Source organism: Haemaphysalis longicornis, unplaced genomic scaffold, assembly GCF_048455015.1.
Source record: "Haemaphysalis longicornis isolate Haplotype H1 unplaced genomic scaffold, Haemaphysalis longicornis Haplotype H1 scaffold_3, whole genome shotgun sequence".
Lineage (NCBI taxonomy): Eukaryota > Metazoa > Arthropoda > Arachnida > Ixodida > Ixodidae > Haemaphysalis > Haemaphysalis longicornis.
Window position 1 is genome coordinate 155,920,344 of NW_027526335.1, and position 25,110 is coordinate 155,945,453.

Consider the following 25,110-nt stretch of genomic DNA (forward strand, 5'->3'; position numbering starts at 1 on the left):
TAGGGTAACGCAGTCGCTCTTCACGTGGGCGACCGGCTGAGGGAAGGTAGCAGTGAGAGGGTGAGCCCATACCACATTTGGAAGCATACGGCAGTAGATGTACAAATTTGTTCGACGACTGCTCTGCAGTGAACAGGGACCTCATCAACGCACCCGCTTCCCCAATAGCCCGATTAGTATAACAGTCGCGCAGTACTTGGTCAGGTTGCACCAAGGGACAATGCAGTTTCTGTGCCAAAAAGGCTTCTCAGTGCATTTACTTAGACATAAAAATTGTTTGCCTAAATATATTACAAAAGAAAAACATTAGCAGCTTGGCTACGATGTCGCCCTACGCAGAGTTGTCCATAATTTTTCCTCCAATCTAGATGCCTGAAACGGGAAAAGAACTGGTGACACCTTTACCACCCGCAGAGACTATCGTACTTGCAAATCGCAAAATCTAATTACTCGGACTTTTAAGGAACACAACCAGTGGAGTTTGCATTCAGCTACGTTTCAATGCGCGGATATTTTCATTTTTTCACAGCTTCGTACTATAGCTGTATACCTACGTTTTGGTGACTTCGTGGATAAATAAAAACAACTGTACGGAGCTCCATACGTAGTCACACCCGACTACAACGTGTCCCTCTTCAAAGTGCTGCAATACAAGTGCAGTCTTTATTATTTCTTCTAACAGACAGAAATACTGTGTACGTTACAAAAAGAAGAAAAGAGCCAGAATGTTTTAATATTGCCACCACAGTGGAAGTAAAAGTAGAATCACTAGTACATCTAGGTGAAAGCTTTCTCTGCGCATGTTTCTGCGAGAAGACTTCGGTTAATTTTTCCAGTTTCCGTTCTTGGCAGTGAGTCCAGGAAGAAAACACCTCCATACAGATGCTTGTGGAGAGCCAAGTTTTCTGCGAAGGACATAAGACAAGATAAGCATCTTTTTTGGTACTCCTATATAATCTTGTACTTCGCGTCGCGAACAACATGCAAGAAAAATAGTGTAAACAAAGCATATTTTTATCACCTCTTTATCCTCAGTTACTTCGTGTGGCTCAAAAACTACGGTGTTGTGCCACTGTTTCTACAGCAGCAACTGTGATATGGTTGAACGATGTTGATACCCTTTAACGGTAGGGTAAAATGATGAAAATCCAGCCTAGATATTCGCTTTCAAGTTGAAAATGCATGAACATGGCCATAACCAACGCGTTTTATTGTGAGCATAACATACCGCCTAAAAGAAGCTAGTGGTCAATGCCATATAAATATCACCATAGGCACCTGTAAATCCTTCGGAAGAGCACAGAAAACAAACAAAAGACGTCCCATTAGTTATATTACTGAGAGAAAAAAGCAAGTGTCATGAAAAAAAAGGAAACGTGCAAGCTGTGGGGAAATCAGGCGACCGTACAGTTAACTCAGACATGTAGCGGCGGTATAAAATATGGAAGCCTGATCAAACTTTTTTACAACGCGCCGCTTTCGAGATGCCCCTACTCCTGTCAAAAATAATAAAAACTGTTGCAGTAATATTGAGAATGATTCTGCAGCCACAGGAAACGCTTGGTTATGGCTGCGGGCTCACCGATCCCAAGAGGTGCTTCCCGCTACCAACAATCACTTCGCATTCATTCTGTAGCTTAGAACTTGCACCTCCATTTGTATTTGTGACGCTATGAAATGCTGCCCATTCCAGTCATGCAAGGTGTTGTGGAGATGTGTATGATAAGCGGATTGGCCGCTTATGTAATGTGTGCTGCCGTCTGTCACAGGAGTTATTTTAAGAGTGTGCTCTTGAGGTACGTATTGCGAGTGTGGTGATGCTTGAATTTTTGCCACCTGCCCACCTCGCCTTACAATATAAATAACAAGTAAGCATTCGCATGACATTTCAGAGCTGCCAGAAACTGAAGATGACACGGTATGAAAATTTCAATTAGGTTTTTAATACGGTGAAAAAACAGTTGTCTAGTCAGAGTTCAGCATACCTCAGCTGCAGCAGCGCTCGTGTGAACTGCCAATATTGTAAAAAAAAGTCCAGTTAAAGCAGAGAACCACAGCGTGGTACAAATGCCGACTGCTCAGTCCATCAAAACTGCTCTCTCAAATGAGTTTGTGCGTGTGAAGGGTGCAATCTAGCAAAACTAGGTGACCTAGAAACTTCAACCGTGTAAAGTGGATTGCTTTGCACGTAAAAGCTCAAACCGGGCAGAAAACTAAACAATCAGGCAGCGTAATTTCAATTAAAAGAGTGAAATATGGGTAAGCTGCCACTCCGGCACCGGAATTGCTTTTGTGTGTAAGTTTTACTAGACATAACCTACAGCACACTGAAAGGCTGAAACCTTTCCAGATATTCATACATGATCGCCAGCGAGTTTATATCTGTCTCTTATACTTGTGAGACATTTCAAAGATGCATCTTTTTCTAAGGAAGTGAGCTGCTAAATTCAGTCATGTCTTTCTATGTACCAGCGCATCTGTGCGGGAATGCAAAGTATATAAAACGAACGTGGAATGGAAATTGTTTCAAGATGGGCATCACGCATATTTTTGTTGATACGGAGGAGAATACATAAGAGACAAAAGAAACGGTGTGAGTTGAGAAACAGAAGGATCAACCCCTCGTACTTCTCAAAAGGACACTAAGATTTGCTGCGGTCAGCTGGGCCTGACTATCTCTATAGAAACACTACTCAACTCCGCCGCTAAAATCACAAGGATGCCCGGGGCATTCGCCAACCTGCATGACTGTTTATGAAAACGCTTACTTAGAATATGTGGCTAAAACAAGACTATGGTCTGAATTGGTCTGCGGGGTGGGTTGGTAGAGCAAATGTAAAAACAGTTTTGATGTGGGCGCGCATTTTGTCATCAGTTCGGCTGTATTACAGCGCTGTTCGAGGGGGCACTTTCTCGGGGGCCGTAACGATGCTCACGTTTGTGGACATTAACACTACCGGCAAACCTTGCAGCTGTTTAACTTGACTAGGAGTTGGACCAGAGTTCGTTTTGCTTAGATGTCTTTCACCGCAGTTACAATAAAACGCACCTTTTATGGTGGTCTTGATTTGCGAGGCGATATCATCTAAGTCTGGTTTAATGCAGCTGCCATCCTTGAGTACAACAGCCGCTGCTGGAGCCTCTCCGTACTGCGGGTGTGGAAGTCCAACAACAGCAACTTCGGATATGACGTCGAAGTGTTTCTCCAGCAGCAAGTGTTCGAGCTCAGCAGGAACCACCTGATTATCCATGCATTTTATCATCTCCTTCAGGCGCTGCACGAAGTGGAACCGCCCATCTCGGTCGTAGTAGCCTGCGTCCCCTGTGGTTAGAAGTAAAACCGTCGGCGCCAGTAGTATACTGCCGCTTGCGGTAAAATGATAAAAATCTACTTAAGCTGATCTCTACAGTGGACACACAAGTAATAGCAGGAGAATAATTTTCCCGGCATCGCCAGAATCACCGTACGATCGAAATGTCAGCATGAGGGCAAGGGTTAAAATGTTGAACAGCCAGCAGAAATGCCTGCAAGCCAAAACGTACAAACAAAATTATCATCATCATCACCACCAGCCTGTCTACGCCCACTGCAGGGCAAAGGCCTATCCTATTATTCTCCAATTACACCGGTCCTGTGCTAACAGCGACCAATTTATCCCCGCAAACTTCTTGATCTCATCTGCCCATCTAACTTTCTGTCACACCCTGCAACGCTTGCCTTCTATAGGGATCCACTCTGTTACCCTTAATGACCAGCGGCCATTTGGTACAAACCAAATGTGCATTGCTAAATATGACGCTAGAACAGCACTCGCACATACGTAACCTATCTTGAGCTCCGGCTACAAAAGTCGATAATATTCAGCTCGGGTGCTCGTTCCGATTTCTATATGCGTCGTGATTATTAAAACGGGGGAGGCATTCCCACCGCCAGTGAAGCTCGAGGTCCCTCCATGGTTATGGGTGATTAGATTTGTTTTGTGGAGCTCTTTTTAAGCGCGGAAAATTGGCTAATTTCTTCTACAGTTCTTTTCTTGAGCCATTTTCTTCTACGTCTTGCTTCGCCAATGAAACGTTGGTTCGATCATAAACGAAGTCGCACAGCAGGAACCGACTATTCTGCCGCAACACTTGCAGTGGTGTCTGTGTCGTATTCAAAAATATGTCGGTTAATGGGTTCGTTATCGCTAAAGAAAGGGTTAGTTTCTTCACTACAAACACGTTTTTAGTAGCACGAAACTTTGTCTTTGCTGTAATAGGGGTAGTCGTTGCCGTACCTGTAACTTCTCAAGCTACCATGAACGTGGAAAACGCCTTCAACGGAATCGCGACTTATTTTAGTACGATACCTGATCCGTTCAACACTGAAAGGTCGGCCATCGAATTTTACTGTTTTATAGTTCCCCTTGCCCTCATTCCATGTCACTTAGGGGGCATACGACAAGGTAAAATTTCAATTTCTTTACCCGACGTGAAACTTTGTGCTGAGCTGCATTTTGAGCGTTTTCATTGCAAACAAATCCCCTTGGAAGCGACTGGAAGTCACCCGTCGTCCTTAGCCAACTTCTGACATGCCGACAAAGCAACCCAGCTATTTTGCAATGGCATTATATTTGAGTAATGCCAGCTGTTCGTTCTTAAAAAAAACTAATGACGATCAGCAATGAAATCACTTCCCGACAAGCTGATTATCGATGAGAAATCTTCCGAACAGTACAAAATTGGTTACATTCAGCATCGTTTGAACGAACGCATGCCCTAGTTTAAAAATAGTGACTGCTGACAGGAATGAAAGCGCAAAGCTAAGCCGTATCGCAATGGCCGTGAATAAAGGCCAGTTATGGAGGTACTGGCCACTTATGATACTTATGATACTGCCCACTTACAAGCAGAAGCCTGGGGTGAAGTGATATAAATGTGTGCAACGCTCTATTTTTATGAGGGAGAAGCCGCCAGCCGATAAGACAGTTAAGAAGGTGAGTAAAGAACTCATTCAAATTTAAATGCTTAGATCTGAGCGACCTTACTTTTTTGGGTGGCAACATGTACGAACAAAGATGTTCGATATCAAGCAAGAAAGTAATAAAAGGACACAACATACTGTAAGGTAAAAAACCGCAACGCAAAACAGCTATTATTTTCAACACGTTCCTAAAGATATACTTGCAGATATTTGCCACCAAACCGTATATCGCCTGCATTATTGATATTTTTGTACGTGACTGCCCTTGCCACACGTGTAGATCAATATTGCTTGCCTTCTCATAATGGGGTTAATATCAGCACTCCAACGGAAGCCTAGACATAAAAAAATACTGTCGATAGTACGCACGGTCTCATAATCGTATCTCGACCCTGTTCACACCAAGGTAAAATTGCGTTCGGTTCTATAGTTGTTACCATGAAAATTGCTTACCATCTGGTAAGTTGGCAGAAGTAGGAAGATTGTCTTACGGCGCATGAGATGCAAGCATTAGGGGTTGAGATGAAATTGCTGAATACTATCACAAAATGAAACTCCTGTGGTGGTCCTAATAGCCTAATGGTGCTAATGGTGCCTAATGGTCCTAATATGGTGGTCCTAATGGTGGTCCTGTGGTGGTCCTAATTTATAGCGACGTCACATTGCAAGGTGAGCAACCTATTTGTGCAAATAATCTTCTGTTTATTTGTTGCAAAATATTTATGAGCTTTAATTTAGTACTTCGTTATTTTACTGGTTCGTGATTTGTTCCGCGTCATTGGTATGACATTTCATTTATTTGGACATGGTATACCATAGATACGACCAGAAATCCGGCCAAGTGCAGCAGAGAAATACTATTCGGCAAATCATCCCGGTAGCACATTAGTACCATACTAACGTGAACCTCGTTCAAAAGAGATATCGCCGACAGACCCAGGCTCACAATACAAAGACCTTTCACGTAAAAAAACATGTGACTATTCGACGTTTATGCGGAAAACGAACTATATTTCTCGGTAGAGCCAAGGCGAATACTTTTAATGGGAAGCTCAAGTTGAAATCAATCGCAGATACATCATGCACCGAGGAAGGTGGCGTGATAAACTGTTGGCGAGTATTCTGAGCTCGAACTACCCCGAATATTTTCTGGGCCATGTTTAGTTAAAAATAAAGAGTATATACAGGCATAAACGTACCTCGACTGCAGGGTAAACTATACGCGCACATACCTGACCTGCACCAGCCATCGTCTCCGAAAAACTCCGAGGTTTCTTTTGGCCTTTTGTAGTATCCTCGCATGACCGTCGGAATGCGGAAGCAGAGCTCGCCGATCTCATTGGGTCCCAACTTCTCTCCCGACTCCGGGTGTACCACCTACGAACGAAGCGTCCAGTTTGCTACAATGCACACAAACACTCGGCTGCCCTCGCGATGACGACAGCAAGGCGGCCAATACAAACGCTTTGTTTGTATTACACATAATGTACACCTCGTCCTGTGCAATCTAAGGCCTCATGAACACCAACAATGTATCCTGGCAGATTACAGATTTCAACAGACGAACTACGCACCTGAACGTTCTACGACGTAGCTGGGCAGCTCTATTTTCAGTGAAAATCAAAATGTTCAATACATTAACATGGAAAAGTGGGCGTGTTATGCCTGTGCTACACGGCTGTTGCAAAGGCCTTCCGAAGGCCGTTGAACCAGTTTTCTATCGAGAGCCCCATTGTAAATACTGAAGGCGAGTAGTGGACATGAGTCCAATTGTCAATTAAAAGTTATCGTGTAGCACTGGCATTATTCCGCCCAGTCCTTGTCGTCCTCGCTCTGGCTGTCTTTTTCGCACTTTTGTTCTGAGATTCAACACAAGGTCAAGAATCGTTTTTTGCGATTCTTTTTGCGCCTTTACGGTGCCTTCTATATTCAATATCGCCTTACTGTACCACTACGAAAAAAATACCATGTAGACTTCTCTTTCGACCTTCGCTAGTTTCTGTTAAAAAGTGTACCCTGTAACCACTACATTAAAAGAGTACTGGATTTCCAGGTGGCTACTGATTGGTGGCGCCTCTCCTGGCGCACACATTTTAGATCATGGAGACAGCGCACCGCTGTTGGAATTGGTGAAAACTGCAGCCATTGCACAAAAAAGTGTTTGCCCTAGTGTCGCGCGCCGATTAATATGTAGACACTCATCATGCACACGTACAGACGTACTTGCAAGCAGTTTTATCTGGATTTTATGTTTTTCAAGGGAATATCGAAGAACAATTGTACACCAGAAATCACGTGTACGTTTTAGGAAAACTGTAAATTTACAAACCTCTAACAATACAAGTTTTTCGTGCAGGTGGCTAACAAAGGGAGCTCTCACGCTGTTTTTGTGACTTAAAGAGCGATTTATGTTTCCCTACATTTATAGTACTCACCAAGCCACTAAAGGAAGTCGGTAGAAGTAATTCTAGGACTAACTGTTAGGGAAAAATGTTAGCGCGATGTGCAGACTTCTACCGGTATGTTCGCTGCACCGCACGTTAGCTCAGGCACGTTAGCGTCATCGTGCATCACACCTCCTCTCGTATATATACGCACAATCTTACATGAGTGTTTACGCACGTGTGCCTCCCTTACGCACTCTGGTACTTTCGAGATCTAGGCCAATGTGCGCAAGGTCAATTTCCGCATTGTAAGTTCGCTCGCGCAAGGCGACGTGTGATGTTACCTTGTTACGTTCCTGAAGTGAAATGCCTTTGTGGTTGTTTAAATCACATTTGTTGCAGTTTAGCTTGCAAGATAGACGCTTTTCATAGGGAAGTAGGGGACACAACAAAAAATTCAACCAACGGATGAATCTTACTGCATCACACTCTTCCCATTTATTTGTGGTTAAACTGCGCTTGTAGTAGTATAAACGGGCAGTCCAACCACTTTTACAAAAAAATCAGGCAGACACAAGAGACTTGCTATGCCTGGGAAAGTGAAATAGTTAAATTGTATACCAGCTATGTGGTACATGTCTAATGCCGATTCAGTCGCGGTTATATCATCTTCTGCTGCGACACTGTCTACGTAAAAGGGAAAAGATACATCTGTAGAGAAATTTTTACGCCGTAACTGTAGGGTTTCTCGTCAGCAGACGCGAGCGGCTGCCTCTTTTCTCGACGTGCGGCGTTTCTGGCTTTCTACTGTATTCTGAGGCGTACTTCCGTGGAAGACCATGTTTCACAGCTGCCCCAGTCGAGAATGCTCGGACCGCCAAGAAGTGTCCCGTGGTGCGATTATGTCCTCTCACTACCGCAATCATGGGGTTTTTCTTATTTCGCTGTACTCTTGCCTTCTTATTTCGCTGTACTATCACTTGAAAGGCTTGGCCTATAGCCTTTGTTAGCCCCAGTGTTAATACCGGTTGTCCCATCTATTCCTCTTTTGTGTCCCAATTTCAGCACTAACAATATATCTTACGATGCACGGAAGAGCCGGTGTGGAGGAGGCACGTGCTTGACTCGCCCTTCATAGGCCCTGCGTTTAAATACCTGCACAAACTTCGCTAAATTTGCGTTTTCATTTTATTCTTCTCGCGGCGTCAACCATTTCTTGGAGCCGCCGCTCATTTACATTGCTGTGGGTTGGGGCATTCGATGCTTTAAGATTTAAATGCAGATAAAAGATATTGCAGGTAATTCATTTTCAACGGTTAGATACGATGTAAGTATAAATAATTGTATCGGTAGCGAAAAAAGTTAAACTCTAATAAATAAAGGGCAGGCGAAAAAATATCGTTTTAGGAATGTGTAAATCATCATAAAAAATGTTCTTTAGCCGTTCCTTTGCTGCAATTTCCTCGTGATTTTTTCTCACATTGTAGAGGAAGCACTTTAAATCAAGGAGAGAAAATGTCTCATTCTACGTAGACTGCGCGCGCCAAGAGCAGCTCTCTCGGGTGCTCAAGAGTGGACTGGCAGAACAAACACTTTGCGAGGATTAAGAGAAATGCACTGTTAACTATGCTCGTCGGGAGGCAACTTGGCGGCATCACTCTGCGATGCCTTGAGCTATTGCTGATAGCCCAAGTATGAAGACTCTTGTATCTCAACGCCATGTTTATTCGCATCTTCGGCGTTCATGCGCACGCACACGCCTGAGAGCACAGCTACGGCTGCGGGCAAGGGACATATTGGGATGATGGTTGGTATTACTGGCATTTTTTTCTGTCGTAGAAAAATATATTGCTTAATTCAGCAGCGTGTAAAAGCTATGAAACTACATATTTTTGGAACACTCTGAAATTGATAATTTTTCTTGTTTTGAACAGGGTAACTGCTGCCCCAATGTCCTCATTAGGTTTAGAAAGAAATACAGACGGTTTGGCTGTTCAACCTCACCTAATACTCGCTTGGCACCAAATTTCCTCCAAAGGTAATCAGACAAAACCGGCCACTGCAGCCGCTTTTCTGGTGGAGGCAAAAAGCGAAAACGCCCGTGTTTTCGAGATTTCGGCGCACGTTAAAGATCCTCTGCAGGTCGGCGAAATTAATCTGGAGCCTTTCGCTACAGCGTGCGTCGTCACCTGTGTTGCGTTGGCGCGTTAAACCAACAATCAATCAATCAATCAATCAATCAATCGATCAATCAATCAATCAATCAATCAACCAATCAATCAATCAATCAATCAATCAATCAATCAATCAATCAATCAATCAATCAATCAATCAATCAATCCAATCAATCAATCATCAATCAATCAAAACCTAAAAAAAACAGGCAAATAAGTTGGGGTATAATACGTTTTTAACGGCTGTGCATTGTTGCAAACAAATTGTGTCATATATTAGAAGTATTGAGTCCCAAATTTCTTTTTACATTACCTGCACTGAAAATCTAAGACAATACAGTCAGCACAATGCACAAGTCGGAATTGAAAGCACACATTTGGAAGATATACGTCCGGTTGGGACGTGAAAAATGAGAAATACATATACACTCCAATCACCCCTGCAGAAAATGGAGATCCGACGTTTCGAAGCCGGCTTGGGTCCTTCTTCGGGGGTGACTGGGGCCCCCGTGGAGTGTAATAATATTTCTAATTTCTGACAAGTCGGAATGCATGGTGTGTTTTTAAGCACCTTAAGCTGCACGTTGGTGCCAGGAAACCCCATGTCTGTGCCGCTGGCACCTTCCATGGTCGGAGAGCAGATGATGCCGCCACTCTCCGTCATGCAGTACATGTTCATGAGGCACTCCAGGCCGCCGAACACTTTGAAAGCCTCGTCATAGGTGGCTCGTTGGAGCGGCTGCCCGGCGACAGCTATTCTCTTCATGGTTGGAAGGCGCTCTCCGGTGCGCCGCATTTCCTCAATCAGGGTGCGCAGATATGTCGCGAAAAAGAACGTGGATGTCACCTGTAAATGAAATAGAACGGGAGGCGAAATGTATGCGAGCTTCAACTATAGGGGACAGCAACGCCGATTTGGACCCTATGCCCCTGCCTACATAATCATATCGGCGTCTATGTCGCACCACCACGAACAAAATCTAATTGGGCCATTATGACAAGCTGTTACATGAAGATATGGTGGTTGTGTTTTTCGTTTCTACCAAAAAAAGAGCTGGCTAATCAGAAGCTGAAACCGCAAAGCGTAATTACTAACGCAAGGCTTGGACTTGCATTACTAAGGCAACAAAACTAACCACAGCGGTGTTTTGTGTTGGTTAAAGGCACGAAATAGCGAAGAAAAATTTGACAACTCTGGCGAGTTGGTGCCTGTCTCCATCTCTTTCTCTTTATGTTTTTTTTTTCTTCCCGAGTGTCTGCAACCATCCCGTTTCATTTCAAGGAGGTGGTGTTTTGCAAGAACTATAATACCCCACTCTGAAAGCACCGGCCAGCTAAACGAGCACTCGGAATTTGCGTGATCGGAATTTACGGCTAGTTTCTTTCAACGGGGCTTTCTCACAAGTGTGGCAGCCTCCAAGCGCTCGGTACTACCCCACTATTTTGCATTTTAATGTAGAAATCATAACCCTAGGACTGTCGATTTGAGCTTCCCCCACATTAAACGTAATGTAGCTAACTAGAATCATGGTCAAGCTGTGAGGGTAAATGGCAAAGCCTGCTTTATACAGCTGTATTTTTGAAGTTTTCTTTATTAGTGGCAGACAGAAACTTATTTATGGTCCATTTTTCTGCAGGATTTCAAAGAATAACGCACTTGGGCCAGTGCGGTACTGTATATTACAAAACTGGGCATTTTATTCGGTCAAGTTGGGGTTTACTGCGGGTCTAAAACTAAGGAAGACGTCTACGCGGCTTTGTTGAACAATAATAGGTCACGCAGCGACAACCTCTACGCAGGGCACCCTGTTATGGATATCGTTTATTTCTCAGGAACAGGATTGTCGTTCTGAGAGCTTTGGCTGCATGCATATTTAGCCCCGACCTGTCAAAATGACCGTGTATCTGCTTGCTTCAATGAGCATGCGAAAGATGACAGCGTTCCTGGTGCCGCTGCCCCATGACTCCCTGTTTAGTCCCTCACGCTCCTCACGTCCTCTTTCGTTCCTTGCATGCGAATCACATTGAGAGTGGTGGCGTTACGGTGGTTGTTTAGCGCGCTCAGTTGCCTCCGCGCACCGCGCACGTTTGCGCTAGTGTTGAACGGCATTTTAACCCCAAAGAGCCACTTGGGTGAGTATCCAAAAACGCGCATCCCTAAACGTCAGAAAAAGCCGTGCACGGAAGGCATCATATTTCTCTCCTATAGGGAAGCGTTCCATATTTCACATTTCCCTAGCTGTTAAGTCAGGCTTTGTTGATTTCCCAAACGCGGAGTTAGTACAAAATTCTTTAATAATGTGGTTGGGCGGCCATTATTTCCTTGAAAACCATTTCCATGGCCTAAGAGTAGGGTACATTGGCTAAATGCTCCCATGCCACCAGAGTGATATTCTTATATACATCCTCAACCAAAAACTTAGCAAAAAGCATTACGAAAGCGCTCCTAGCTTGTTTTAAATTCTTGCTTACCTTGTGCTTTTGGATCACTGCCGCGAGCTCTTCCAAAGTGAGTCGTGGCGGAGCGATGACGCACACAGACCCGTCGAGCACTGTCATCAGGGCGAGCGTGAGTCCGGACGCGTGGGCTATCGGACTCATGGAAAGTACCACGTCGGTCTCGTCTGACGACATGCATGGTCTGAAATGGGAAGAAAGCCAGCGGGCCCAGCTTCATTGGTTTCCTCCGCCCTTAATAAATACCAATGCTTCGGGAGGCCGGACTTTCACAGTTACAACTGAAAACATGCATGTCACCTTGCCACCTTGTCACGTAACAAGAACTAAACTGTGTGATTGGTGGATGCCAAGCAAGATTTTTTGCCACTGAACATGACAGCAACTTTGTAACTCTGTCGGGTTCGTTTTATTGCGCCGCACTTTTGCTCCATGTGGTTCAACGTGTATGGCGTAGAGATGTTATTTTGTGGCAACAAGGTGAGCTTTGTGAATGCTTGTGACTTTTATCAGTACTAACGAAAATTGATTGATTGATTGTAGGGTTTACCGCACCAACGCAACGCAGGCGATGAGGCGCGCCGTAGTGGAGCGCTTCGGATTAAATTTGACCACCTGGGGATTTTTAAAGGAGCCATGAAGACAAAACACAAGTTTGGTTCATTCAAAAGATTGCGTCGTTAGAATCATACTGACACCACTTTTCACGTAAACTTCACTCAAAGAAGCTACATAATTAGGGGTAAATGGAATGACCATGCGACCCACTAGCTCATTTCCCGCAACATTACCTATGATGTCATACCAGACAGCTCTGCGATGGGCGGAGGGCGGCAAAAGCAAACGCAAATCAGGCAGAGCTGATAAGCTTGCAAACGAGATATGTGCGCTTAAATTTCGGGCACATCCTTTTTAAAGCTTTAAGAATGGTGGGAGAAACAGTGGAAGTTACGAAAGCACACGTAAACATAGAAGTACCGATGCGTTCTCTTGGTACTGAGAGCACTGTGCTTGGTTTAGCTACACAGGACTGCGGGGCTTTGGGGTTGTTTCAGACGACACTGCCCGATTGACGCAAGCGGCGATGTCCTACGTGACCGTATTTGTCGAGCGAGCACCATGTTTCACAAAACGATTGCCTCAATGAACCTAAACACCAAGGTACATATACGTTTACAAACAAACCAAAGGCAGAAAACGGCTTGCCGCGGTGTGGTGGTGCCATCTAGGTTCACTAACAGTAACCAGGGCCCTGTCATGTCATTGCAGAGCACGGGAAACCAGGATGCAGTGGGAAAATCAAAATTTTAACAAATTAATTTCTCAGTGAATAAAGCATCGTTTGCATTCGGACAAGCGCTGGGGGCACCATAAAACACGAATTCTTTTGAATAACACAAACTTGTGTTTTTTCTTCATGGCTCCTTTACGTGCGCCGAAATCTCGTACACACCGGCGTTTTTGCTTTTCGCCTCAATCAGAAAAGCGACCGCCACGGCCGGGAATCAAACCCGCGACCTCGTGCTCAGCAGCGCAACGCCTTAGCCACTGAGCCACCTCGGCGGGTTATCAACAGAAATGGATTATGAAACTGTCGCTACCTTTTCAGCATATCATACAAAATAAGAATGAATGCATCGTTACTGCCTCTTTTACCATAAATATACTTTTTTGCATGTTTTTGTTGTCACCATGAAAGCTTTGGTTGCTTTTGAATCGACGCTTAAATTTCGGAGATGCGGCCTACATGAAGTCCCATGTGCTAACAAAAGCAGCAGCTGAAATACATGAAAACAAAACAAATCAATAATCTGAACGCCTTTTTAAAAGTCTTTGATACGTTTTGAAGACGGTACCCTTTGCTTCGGAGGTTTGTGGCAGTTGAAATGTGCACTGTAGCATTTCATACACCATGCTGAAAGCGTCTCGAGCACCAGAAATTATCTGGGCCCATGTATATTACCGCTGTTGTACTGAGTGCCGGCTAAAGGTTATCAGTGAGGCACTGTTTACGGTTGCTGCGGTTACATGAAACTGCAGAATTTGCACACGTATTGCCACTCGTTTCAAGACAGAGGCTCAAACTTGTTCACTTTCACCGCAGAGAAGAAAAAAAACGCTGCAACAAAGACGCTGTAGTTTATCTCTAAGCAAGATTAAACCGTTGCGCCTGACAGGTACGAACAACTACTGGCAGCGCGGCTAAGCCCCTAATTGGGGTTGATAGCTCTATGCGTCAGGAGCAGGGCCAACAAAAGACCCGCTGTACGGCTTAGCAAATGGCTCATCCTGTAATAAAGTTTTTGTCAGAATTTGCTAACCGCAGCAGTTACGTTCGACGCATATTTTCTTCGTCCTGGCAACATATTTTTATGTCTTTATGGATGCATACTTAAAGCGCCTACGGATGTATGGCAGGTGGATCGTGAGTGTTTGGCGAGACGGCTGATATAATCGAGTTCAGGCGAGGCAAGCGCTTCGAAGACGGCTACCGCACCAATCGCAGATGAAAATACCCCTACACAATGTCTCCTGCTTTAAAGAAGCTGCGTTCAAGCCATAGGGCTGTCTACAACACGAGGCAGGTGCCCTCCATCACGGCAAATGCACAATGTTTGTATTTCTCATATTTCTCCACTGTCGCCTCTGCTGGCGCTACCGCGGCAGGGTGGCTGCAAGAAGCAGACGGTAGCACGTTCCGGAAAGGCTCTAGTAACCGCCGCCAAATCTCCGTTTCCGGCGCCGCCAACTCAAGTCACAACCGCATCACAACTCAAGGTTGGAGACACCTACAAGGCCATTGCGTCGACTTCGTTCTGCGTGAAAACCCACTGAGCTGAACTAGGAGTGCCCATTTGCGAGAATTTCATGCTAACGCAAAAATAATCTATGTTACTGCCGTAGTCTTCGTCAAAGCAGGCGATTTATCAAGGAGCTGTAAACCACCATTACTGCCTTTATTAGAGAAAGATTAGGGAAGGATTTTTTTGCACAGTATATTTATTAAGGGCAGCACTTGTGCTTGTAATTACTTGTAAAAATTGTGAATGAACCCTCTTTCATGGGAACCGGCAAAACACAAAAGTGAAAGGGGCCTTCACAGGAGCAGTTGAATGTTAAAGAAACCTCCTTCATGTGCGAAGGGTTTGAGAGCCTGGGCCCACCACACGAAGTGACGCCGACACGCAAGAAACAACAAACAGTGGATGGTGCCTCAATTCACGCGCGTACCCCGCAGACGAAGGCGCTGGCATCGAGGCGCCCACTGTCGGCGCTTCTTAGCGTCATGATGCGCTACTTCGCTTCGCCTCTCCTAGATGGCAGCACCATCTGAATAAGTCATAGGGAAGTACATAGATCGTGTTTGTGAAGCTGCTCATGTCTGTGTTTATATCTCAGTGGGTAGAGCGCCACGTACCTCCCGTTGTGGCGAGAAAGTTCGTGAGCTCGAAACCTGGCGCCGTCGAGCTAGTAGCACTTTTTCTGGCCATGTCACTTCCGTGACGGATATGACATCACTGAGAACTTGGTGTACCCGGGAATAAAACACTCTCGTGTTAAAAAATCAGCCGTGTATCCTGTTCAATCGCTGCCAAAACACTAAATTAATATACCACCCCTGACACCTAAAAAAATTTGTTCTGTTTTTACCCACCTTTCACACTCCTGCCCTCCCGCTGCGTTTCACGATGAAGACGGTGGGGGGTTGCGCCAGTCAATTCAATGGACATTTTTCCAGTACCGGTCCCTCAAGCGGCCACCACGGCGAACTAAAAATGGCAGTAAGGCACGCCCCCAACAATGTTAAGTTTTCGGAGACCTCGTGCACAAAATATCCTGGCGCTGCAGTCTCTCCCGCACTCACCCGTCACCCCTACCTTTCACACGAATGTCATGAAAGCAGGCGCACGTTCTCGTGACTAATATGCACTGTTCCAAGCGCCCCTTTGCTGGATTTTTTTTTTTTCATTTTCGTTACCCCCTCACTGGCAGCCATGTGCTGGCAGCGTGGTCAGCCTCAAATGTCTTTGCCCCTTTTCTTAGAAAGCCATTATTGTGTGCACGTCCGAACCCATCACGAGGTGTCGAAAGAGAGAGAAAAAAAGAAAACCTGCAGCCGCTCCCTAGGCAGAGAACTGAGGGGCGCCCTTTTGTTTATTTTGCCCGAGGCGCCTGCCAAGAATGGCACACCGGCAGCCCGCGCATGCGCAGATCGGTACTGGAAAAAGGTCCATTTGACCGCCTGCCACTGCTCGTACGCCATATATTGGATGCTCTTGCTATTGTCGGACATGAAGTGCTGCCAAGAGGTCCTGTATCAGGCGTGAGCTCTTTTCTGATTGTTGTGTCAAAATTTAGTTTTCGACGCACATACTTCCAATCACAAAGCAAATATGAAGGCCACAGCTATTTTAAAATACAGGAACACTGCCTATTACCAGGTATGTCTTGATGTTGTTAATAAATATGTTTAATTCATTGATTGTGCTGAGCACTGTAGACAAGTATGAAGTTCGGTACAAGATTTAGCCCTTGGAAAAAGACTGTTACAGGATAGTTGGTTCTTCCCAGGCAGACAGGTTTTGCCTAAAAAAATTGTTTCAGGATTCTTTCTAGAGGGACACGCAGATATCCCTTGCCGAATAGAACTGCCTGTTTGCCTGTCTAAAGATACAGCCAGATAGGCAAACCGACCAACCAAATTATTGTATTTAAGTAGCCCAAGGAAGGCTGTCATCATTAAAAACGTAATTTGCGTATCAGAAAAGTCATTGCCGGCCCTACGACACCGAATGTCCGGCTGAACTACACTATATGGTGGCACCCATGGTGGCATGAAGCGCTTAGTAGAATGGTGTCGACACGGCCACTATAGACAGATTCCACTCTAGGTAAACTATTCAGAAACTGTATGGTCAAAGCAGATGTCGGTGTTGCAGTGCCAATGTGATTACATTAATCTGTATAAAACAAACTGCGATTACATTGGTCGTGGGACTAGCGCGTGGGGACAGTAAAGCATGAGGATGGAGATTGGGAAATGCGACGCTCCTACGTGGCAGCGACAGCAGAGCGTACTTCCGTTCTACATTTGCAGTAAAACTAGCCGATACGTGGCCAATTATTTCTCTGCCCTCTGCCATGAGTCTAAATAAAAGATCTTGTCAATTACATTCGCAAAGCATTCTCGCAAGAATTGAAAGGAACAAAACGACCTGTATCCATTTCATGAGGGAATTTCAGCCACAGAAATTAACAACCTGTGCAGAGAACAAGATGGGAACACAGGAGTATATTTCCGGGCTTGTCTTTTAAACGAAGCTGTTGCATCATGGGTTTCCACCTATTGTTTACCCCAAAAATAGGCGTACGACAAACATTTTTAACAAAGTGCTATTTTTCTGTTGCCTTCTTGAATGGCTTGTGGGGGAAGGAGGGGAGTGTACGTTACAGCTGGCGTTTTTCTTGCCCGGCTTCAACAGCTTCCGGTGTTACATTTGGACCAGTGTCTGACGTCTGAGCCCGCGCACATCATTCGTCGCTGCTTTATCCGTGCACATAAACATGTGCAGCTTTCCCGCTCATGGCAGTCCTTTCAACAGTGATTACTCTGCAATGTTTTACCGAAATGAAAAGTTTTGCACAGCTAATATTTGGGGTGAATACTTGCTTTGTGCACAGTTTCAAGTCACGCACGTTGCGCGACTAGGTTCCTGAGCCATGGAAACTATCCCATAGAAATGCATGGGGAGTAAGATTTGACAGCGAATTACACAAACAGTGTTCAGTATCCTGGAAACTTCTTTTAGCCTTTTCATCTTCACGTGGACTTCTGACCTTATGCCAAATATCGCTTTCCTAAAATGGTTTCGCTAGGTTCCTTAGAGGTTCGAATTTTGAGCGAGAAAGCTGGGAATGATGGGGAGCGAACGCGCGGCAAGCCTTCACGTACTCACCAATGACATGCCCGTTGTGCAGGTGGGATATCTAAACTTGCACGTATCACGCCACGGCGTGACCTGACTGCTGCTCGCAGTGATAGAGTGGGTGCGGTTTCACAGTTGCACAGAGATTAATATGCCTACAATGCGGTAGGGATATGAGCAGTCCAACGTTCTTCCACCAGAGTTCTTCTACCAATTCGAGTTCTTCAAAGTTTCATTCAGCTAATTACTCAGGATAAGTACTTATTCGCAAATACCAAACAACCGACTTTTGTACGTGCAGTCGTTGGCCTGCGCCCAGTTTCACTGGTATTTGTTCTTCGCAGAGATGAGGGGCACAGAATTTCGTTCATATCCTCCAGTGTTTCAGAGCCATGCATATTGTGAAGACCTAAAAATTCCGTTCGCCGAGACTCAGGGAGACACGAAAGCGTCTTGTCGTTAACCGACACTTACGTCTTTTCGCCAAAATAGAGGAACTGCAGAATCCTCGCCCAAGTTGCCTAAGGTAATAAATTTCGCAAGGAATTCATTGCTGTTGCTTCTCAGTAAAGTGGACCAGTCACTGCTCGCCCTAGCAAAGGAGCACAAATATAAAGAAATGGATGACGATTACAATACCCTTCAATGCGAATTCGAACGCAGTGGGAACTGTTATCTTCTCAGTAACAGCGCGCTGCTGCTGCGCCTCAGGAAGTGAAAGTCTCATCCGCGAATGCACGAAGGCCCGCCCTATACTCTGGCTTCCTCTCGTAGTGTGTCGTTGTCGGGGAGCATCCCTCACGCCACCAATCCATTCCGCCCTCCCCCTCACGCTTTCGCCAATACTTTCATCATCCGCTTTTAACGCTCTATCTTCGGTGGCCTCTCCCTTCTCTCCGTTATCTTGTATGGCGTCTCTGCCGGGGACGAGGTCCCGGATGGCCTCAACCGCCTCCCTCTCACACCTTCGAAATTCTTTTTTTCCCCGCTTTACTGCTCTATGTATCTTCTGGGGCACCTTCATCCTCTCGGTTACGACGAGGCTGAGCCCAAAAGGTGACGCGAAAACACAGGAGCGTGCGCAATATAAAAACTTCAGGTAGGGTGGAAGGTAGGTGGCTTTCTTCGGAGCATAATACTCTCCACACGCGGTAGCGGCGAAATGAAACGAGCCACTATTGCACCTATTCTCACTTAAGACACCTTATATTTACTGATTGTAATGTTGGAAGAAGGATTACTTTTTCATCTAACGTGGGATCACGTTTTCGAGGTTACTGTTGAGCAAAACATTACAGTTTGCGTGTCCCTAGCGTGGCTAGTATAAATACTGCGAACTGGGACGCCCTGGTGTGTGACTATAATATGTCGAATATATATATATATATATATATATATATATATATATATATATATATATATATATATATATATATTTATATATTCCTAGTCAAGTTATTCTAGTTAAGGAGTTAAGTTCTAGTTAACCTAGTTATTCCTAAGCAGTCCTAGTTAAGCTCACATCTGCTGCCGCCATGGCAGCCTGTGAGTGTATCCTCGTTTATTTAGAAGGAAGGTTTCTGGTGGCGGCCAGTGCTTCGTGCAATGAACAGGTGGGCAGGGCGCCTCATACGCATCGTCATTACCACCAGCCTGTTAGTTTTTACTGCATAGGGAAAGCCTTCCTATGTTCTCCCAGACGTTCCTGTCTGGCAATGTTCTGGTTCATTCATCGCCTCTGATTTTTATGGTGTCATTCTCTCCGTGGTCATATTGGCCTTATACGTCTATTCTTGCCTCCAGGGAGCGCCTCTGTTACCACGATGGCCTACCGGTTGTCAGTATTCTGCATTACATACACAGCTCACGCGCAGGTCTTACTTATAATTTGTGCTCTGATGTCTTCCTTCAACGTTATGTCTATCATTATTTGCATTGCTGGTTGGGATGACGTAAGATTTCTTTGACCGGACTTAGTAAGGTGTGGCGTTTCTGCCTCATACGTCATCACTGACAGTACGCGAAGTTGTATATCTTTCTTTTCAGCGATAAAGGGCGCTCGATGTTTCTTGTTTGAGCGGAAATGTGCTTGCGAATATCGCTCGCTCACGCGAGTATATTTGAAACAGTGAAGAATGTGCCTGCGCAGTCAAAGATTTGCTCGTATTAAGTCACCATTCAGCTATTTCAGCTATGTTCCTTGTGACCGTCTTATATTTGACGATATCCAGGAAAATCGTAAAATGGCTGCCATGAACGCTCTTTAAAAACATTCCTTAAAACTGTCCAATTATCAAACAGTCGACTGAATGCACGTTTATATATTTTCCGTACATGCGGAAATCTAGATTGCGAAAAATGTTGCTACAAACATTATAAATACAGAAATATCTACGAACCTAGAAATGTGGTGATTTCCAACAAACCCGTAGTGCGTGTGCTCAACTCCCTTCGGGAGGCCAGTAGTACCAGACGTGTAGACGACAAACATGACATTGTTGCGGGGATCCTCGATGGGACACTCTTGGAAGGCGTCTTCGGCAAGGTCTTTAAAGGAAGCTGCCGACACAAACCCCTCCGCCGTGCCCATCGAAAACAGTCCCTGGGGAACGGTGAGCACATGATTCACTTGGGCGGGAACAGCAGGGCTTCTTGAATGTCAGTTGGTGCCGATACTACGAATTGAATCATCGCGAAAACATTTCAGGATATACGTTTGCTATGCGTCACTAAATATTTGTATCGATGTTTTACCCTCAAATTTGAAACTAATTAACAATAAAATGTTACGCATGCGAACATCTGTATTAAATCGTTGTACTTGAGCTCCTCTAGGAGGAAATGTTTGTTCAGCCGTGAACTGTGTCTTCACTCCTTCCCGCCGCCTACCTTTCGTTTCGAGAAGCTTTCTTCGGAAGTTTATTGTTGAGAGAAACGTCTCGCGTTCGCGGCATTTTGGCAACTATTTCTGCACTGCCGCATTATCACGCACATTAACCACCGGGTCCTCCTTCGCTACAGAAAAGACAGCAGCACCAACCTCATGCAGCTGTCTGGTGCTGCGCCCTTTTCCGCCCGTGACTAACACCCGTGGCCTAGTCGCTCAAAAGCAGCGCGAGTGGAAACAGAACACAACACAGCCGCCGGCTCAAGTAACCCGAACCCACGCCGAGGCTGCAGAGCATGTGAAAGAGAACCTTGAACGGCGCAAGAGGTCGAAGCGCGCATTGCACTATCCAGACAACTGTGTAGAGACCCCTGAAAAGGACAGTTGCTGAAATGCGCTTTGAGTGAAAGTAACAAAGCTATGGTTTTCCAGATGTGTACGAACGGGCCCGACACCGAGCATTTTACCTTCGGGGTAGTCATCGCAACAGTAAGTCGGAGACAATACTTTTCCTTGAGCGGCTCAGGCGGAGGTATCGAAAACCGTTGCTAGATGGCTGCTAAGACAACCATTTGAATGAAGCCCATTGACGATGAACACAAGCATGCACATTGGCGATTTTTTTGCTTCTCTTCTGCTACATAATACAGATAATATATAAACGGTATGGGGAATATCCCGTAAAATCGGAGCAGGGGACATCGTACGGCCGGTTACTGACGAAGTTACACCTAACTAACCTAAACGATAATATGTGTGTTAGATCGGCGTCTGTGAAAATGGTACTACCAGGGCGATAAGCACGGCCATGCATATGATAAAGATTCGCTGTGAACTTACTTTGATGCTTAGAGAAGAAGTTGCATTCTTCACTTTTGACGCAAACTGTACGTCGGTCAAAACATGTGTGCAGTCGCTGTCACTGAGTTGGTATTGCAGCTCCCCTAAGGAAACGCCCCAACAATAAGGACACCAAACAAAACAAAATACCTGCAACGCCGAATTAGGAGCACGAAATAGAAAAACTGCGTACATTTAGTTGTAAATAAATATATTTAAAGTCCATTATGCCCCCGCTCCGAGATAAAACTGGGATTATAAATCTGCCGGATATTACTAGGCCGGTAGTGTAACCAAGAGGCTGGGATTTAACTTTTTCCAATTCGATGGTAAAACGAACACTTTCAGGCCAATATAACTAAGGGAAAAAATACTAGCTTTGTTGTAGGGCTAGCCACCTTACAGTGGCATGAGACACACGGCAATGAAACAAAGCCTTGTGTGGTAAAATTTAAATTTCAAATCCCAAAAATCCCACTTTCAAAGCAGCAACAAGTCATCATAGCCGTTTTTTGTGTTTGCACGTGCGTAATAAACTCAACTCAACCTAAGGCATTCTTTTTGTGTGTACGGAGGGTTGTCTTAGTACATAGTTAAGTGGAACAATAAAAGAGAACCCACAGTAGTTTACTCATTTTGTGCTACGTTTTAGCACAACGATTTTAAATATTGATGGAAGCTATGCCGAAGTCCCAACCAGGCGCGGGGAAATTTTGCTTTTATTTTTCTTTGCAAACACACTGAAAGCTGAATCATTAGGCATAAAAATTGGCCCCGCTATTTCTGGCGAGGCCTGCATCAAGAAAACCAAGTTTAGAGATGTAAAGCTTCTAAAACTTGCTTGCCTGAGAATAACTTTGCTTTTGAAATATCTTTGCCCTATCGGTATTGGTGCAGTGAACGACCGTGCTTGCGTATATATGACCGCACTTCGAATTAGCATAGTGAGGCTGAATAAAATGAGTTCAGGCCCCGTTGAAATGGTGGCTGTTTGTCTCACCCCGGTGGCACAAATTATTACACCAAGGAGGATCGGTGCTACAATACTGGCAATCACTGACCTGCTTATCAATACTAACAAGTTTATTTGGACGCAGTTGTGTCAGATTCGGCTGCTATTTCAAAAGATTTAAAACTTGTTTCAAGAACGTTTCTGCAATGATCGAGAACTGGCCGCCGTATTCTTTTTTCGAGAGCGATAAGACTGTGTGTGAAGCTCAGCGGGTGAAGTCAGAAAAAATAACAACACAATTTACAATATTGAAACAATAATAAATTTTACGTCCGTATATGTGCTCGCTTATGTAGAAGAGTTTTAGTTCTTTTAAGGAACCCGTTGGATATGAGGCAAGCAGCGTAATTACCTTTTCAGAGAAGGAATCAAGTGTGCCGTTTTTCGAAATTGGCTGTCAGATTTCACCTTTTCGAGATTTCGAGCCTCGGCACTCTAAAGCATGCCACGAAGAAAGCCTGTGAAATATTCACTGATCCTTTTTCATTCCTACAATTACAACACTGTACAACACCACTAAATTCAGACCAGTTCAAATCTTGTGAATCAAACATACTTTCCGTTAGTGAAGGCTTTGCTAAGACCAAAGTTGCTCCAGCAAAGATGCAGCCGTACGCTGCTGCCAAGTTTTCGACACTGTTACCAAGGTGGATGCAGACTCGGTCACCCGGGCGCACACCGTGTTGCTGAAAGCCGGCTCCGAAACGCTGCATGAGTACGAAGAATTCGCGTCGCGTAAGGCTGACTGTGTCATCCACCTGAAAAAAATGAGCAAAATTTGGGCACTGCATGATGCACTGCAATACGCTACTGCCCTTTCTACCCTCTGTTTCTAGGTATGTTGTCTATTGTTATGAATTCCTGCATCTTCTACTAAGTGAATCTTTATAAATGGACGGACAAGAAGGATTTTTTACATCCCAAAATCGTAGGGCGACCGCTGTTTGTACTACGTGGATACTGCCTCCATCAACGCAGACCAAATAGCGAGCCCATACGAACGTGCACGAATTAGCTTGATGGCAAACATTCTCACCGTGGTAGCAGGCTAGATTGGCAATTCACAAACTGCTCGTACGAGCGTACCGGTGCGTTCCAGCGCTCTAAATAAAAAATCTCACCTGTGAGAAAAACCTTAAAAAATGTAACACCCCTCCATTTAACGACGACTATTGTTGAAACGCGAAGCTTTCTTACGTGCGAAAATGAAAAGGCGAAGAGCCAAACTGAAAGGCCTTGCAATTAAAGGCAAAGCGTCGACGATCAAAGTGCAAACTGCCTGCGACACAAAAGTGCAAACTCAGACGAGAGCAAGAAAAAAATCCTCGCGAGAAAGCTGAGCGCCTCCACCCACCACCCGTCGTCGCAATCCAAAATTCAAGAAGTTCAAAGCCAAAGTCAACTTAGCCAAAGCCCAACACGAACACCCGCTCAACGACCCCTAACAAAATTCTGAGCGACCCGAATATGATGATGGCGCAATTGGATAGACGTCACCTTCATAACACGAGGGACCCAGGCAAGATTGCGACCAAGGGAAGCGTTTATTTTTTGTGTCATCATCATGACCTAGTGCCACCCATTCTGTAAAGTTGGCTTCCCTGCAGTGTGTTTTTGTTCCAACACCGCCATCAGTGACCAACACAGCTTCGCTTCTAATATTCCACACGTGTACTGTCGGTGCTACAGTCGACGGAAAATGGTCGCTGTAGAGCGAGTCCCAAACTTTATGCTAAACGCAGAGTGCAAGTACCAAGGGCTACGGGACGAACCAATGCAACGGGTTTATTCTAAGCGTCGAGAAAGATTGAACAGGATGCCAGCAATAGTGCAAAAGATACTATCACAATAGTTGCTTGAGTCTTGCACATATTTCAAAAAACGTTACACTTAGCAACGCAGTGCTTTTCCTCCGAACCATCCACTGACTTTGTTAAAACGGCAGCGTGCAGAACTCATTCGATTTTTTTCTTGTCTTTCTTCTTTTCACTAAAACACGAAGACCAAACGCGCCCGCTTAAACCCGGGGTGATGAAGTAATTAACACTAGGTGCATTATTTTGATCTATTCACTGCAGTTCATCATTTTCCACAAAAACTTCAATTGAAATTTGGTGATGTAGCGGCGACGCTAACTTAAGCGTCAGCATTCATCCTCAATTGCGTGTGAACCTCACATCATTAGTTGGACCTACACGCACATGCGTACGCACAAGCTGGGACTCTTGGTGTAATTGGGAGGAGCGGTGTATACTGTGTATACCTAGCGGGGGATTTTGAGACAAAAGCCTCAACGGCAGTACATCTGCTGGATGACATCGTCTCCGGCACCTGCTTTACCGCCATCCTTGCAGGAGATAACAAGGACGGCAACCACTGACTAGATGCTGGCTTGCCATCTCCTGCAAACGGTGACTCAGAGACCTGCTCCTTTTTCTAAGGGCAGTCGTGTACCTCCATGGCGCA

General features: G+C 45.0%; 1 protein-coding gene across 3 annotated transcripts in view; it reads right to left on the reverse strand.

Moving 5' to 3' along the window:
* Positions 1–638: 638 nt before the first annotated feature.
* LOC144175164 (uncharacterized) overlaps positions 639–25,110 on the reverse strand; it is a 33,895-nt gene continuing 9,423 nt past the window's right edge. Inside the window, exons 2-9 of one of the 3 annotated variants that reach the window (XM_077704264.1) lie at positions 23,201–23,351; positions 21,633–21,736; positions 20,305–20,507; positions 11,994–12,162; positions 10,093–10,368; positions 6,196–6,340; positions 3,050–3,322; positions 639–905 (exon numbers count right to left, since the gene is read on the reverse strand). In XM_077704264.1, the coding sequence (XP_077560390.1) occupies positions 778–905; positions 3,050–3,322; positions 6,196–6,340; positions 10,093–10,368; positions 11,994–12,162; positions 20,305–20,507; positions 21,633–21,736; positions 23,201–23,351 (1,449 nt within the window). In that variant the 3' untranslated portion in view covers positions 639–777. Of the gene's footprint in view, positions 906–3,049; positions 3,323–6,195; positions 6,341–10,092; positions 10,369–11,993; positions 12,163–20,304; positions 20,508–21,632; positions 21,737–23,200; positions 23,403–25,110 lie in introns of all 3 variants that reach the window. The other 2 variants (XM_077704263.1, XM_077704265.1) reach the window with 2 other exon arrangements.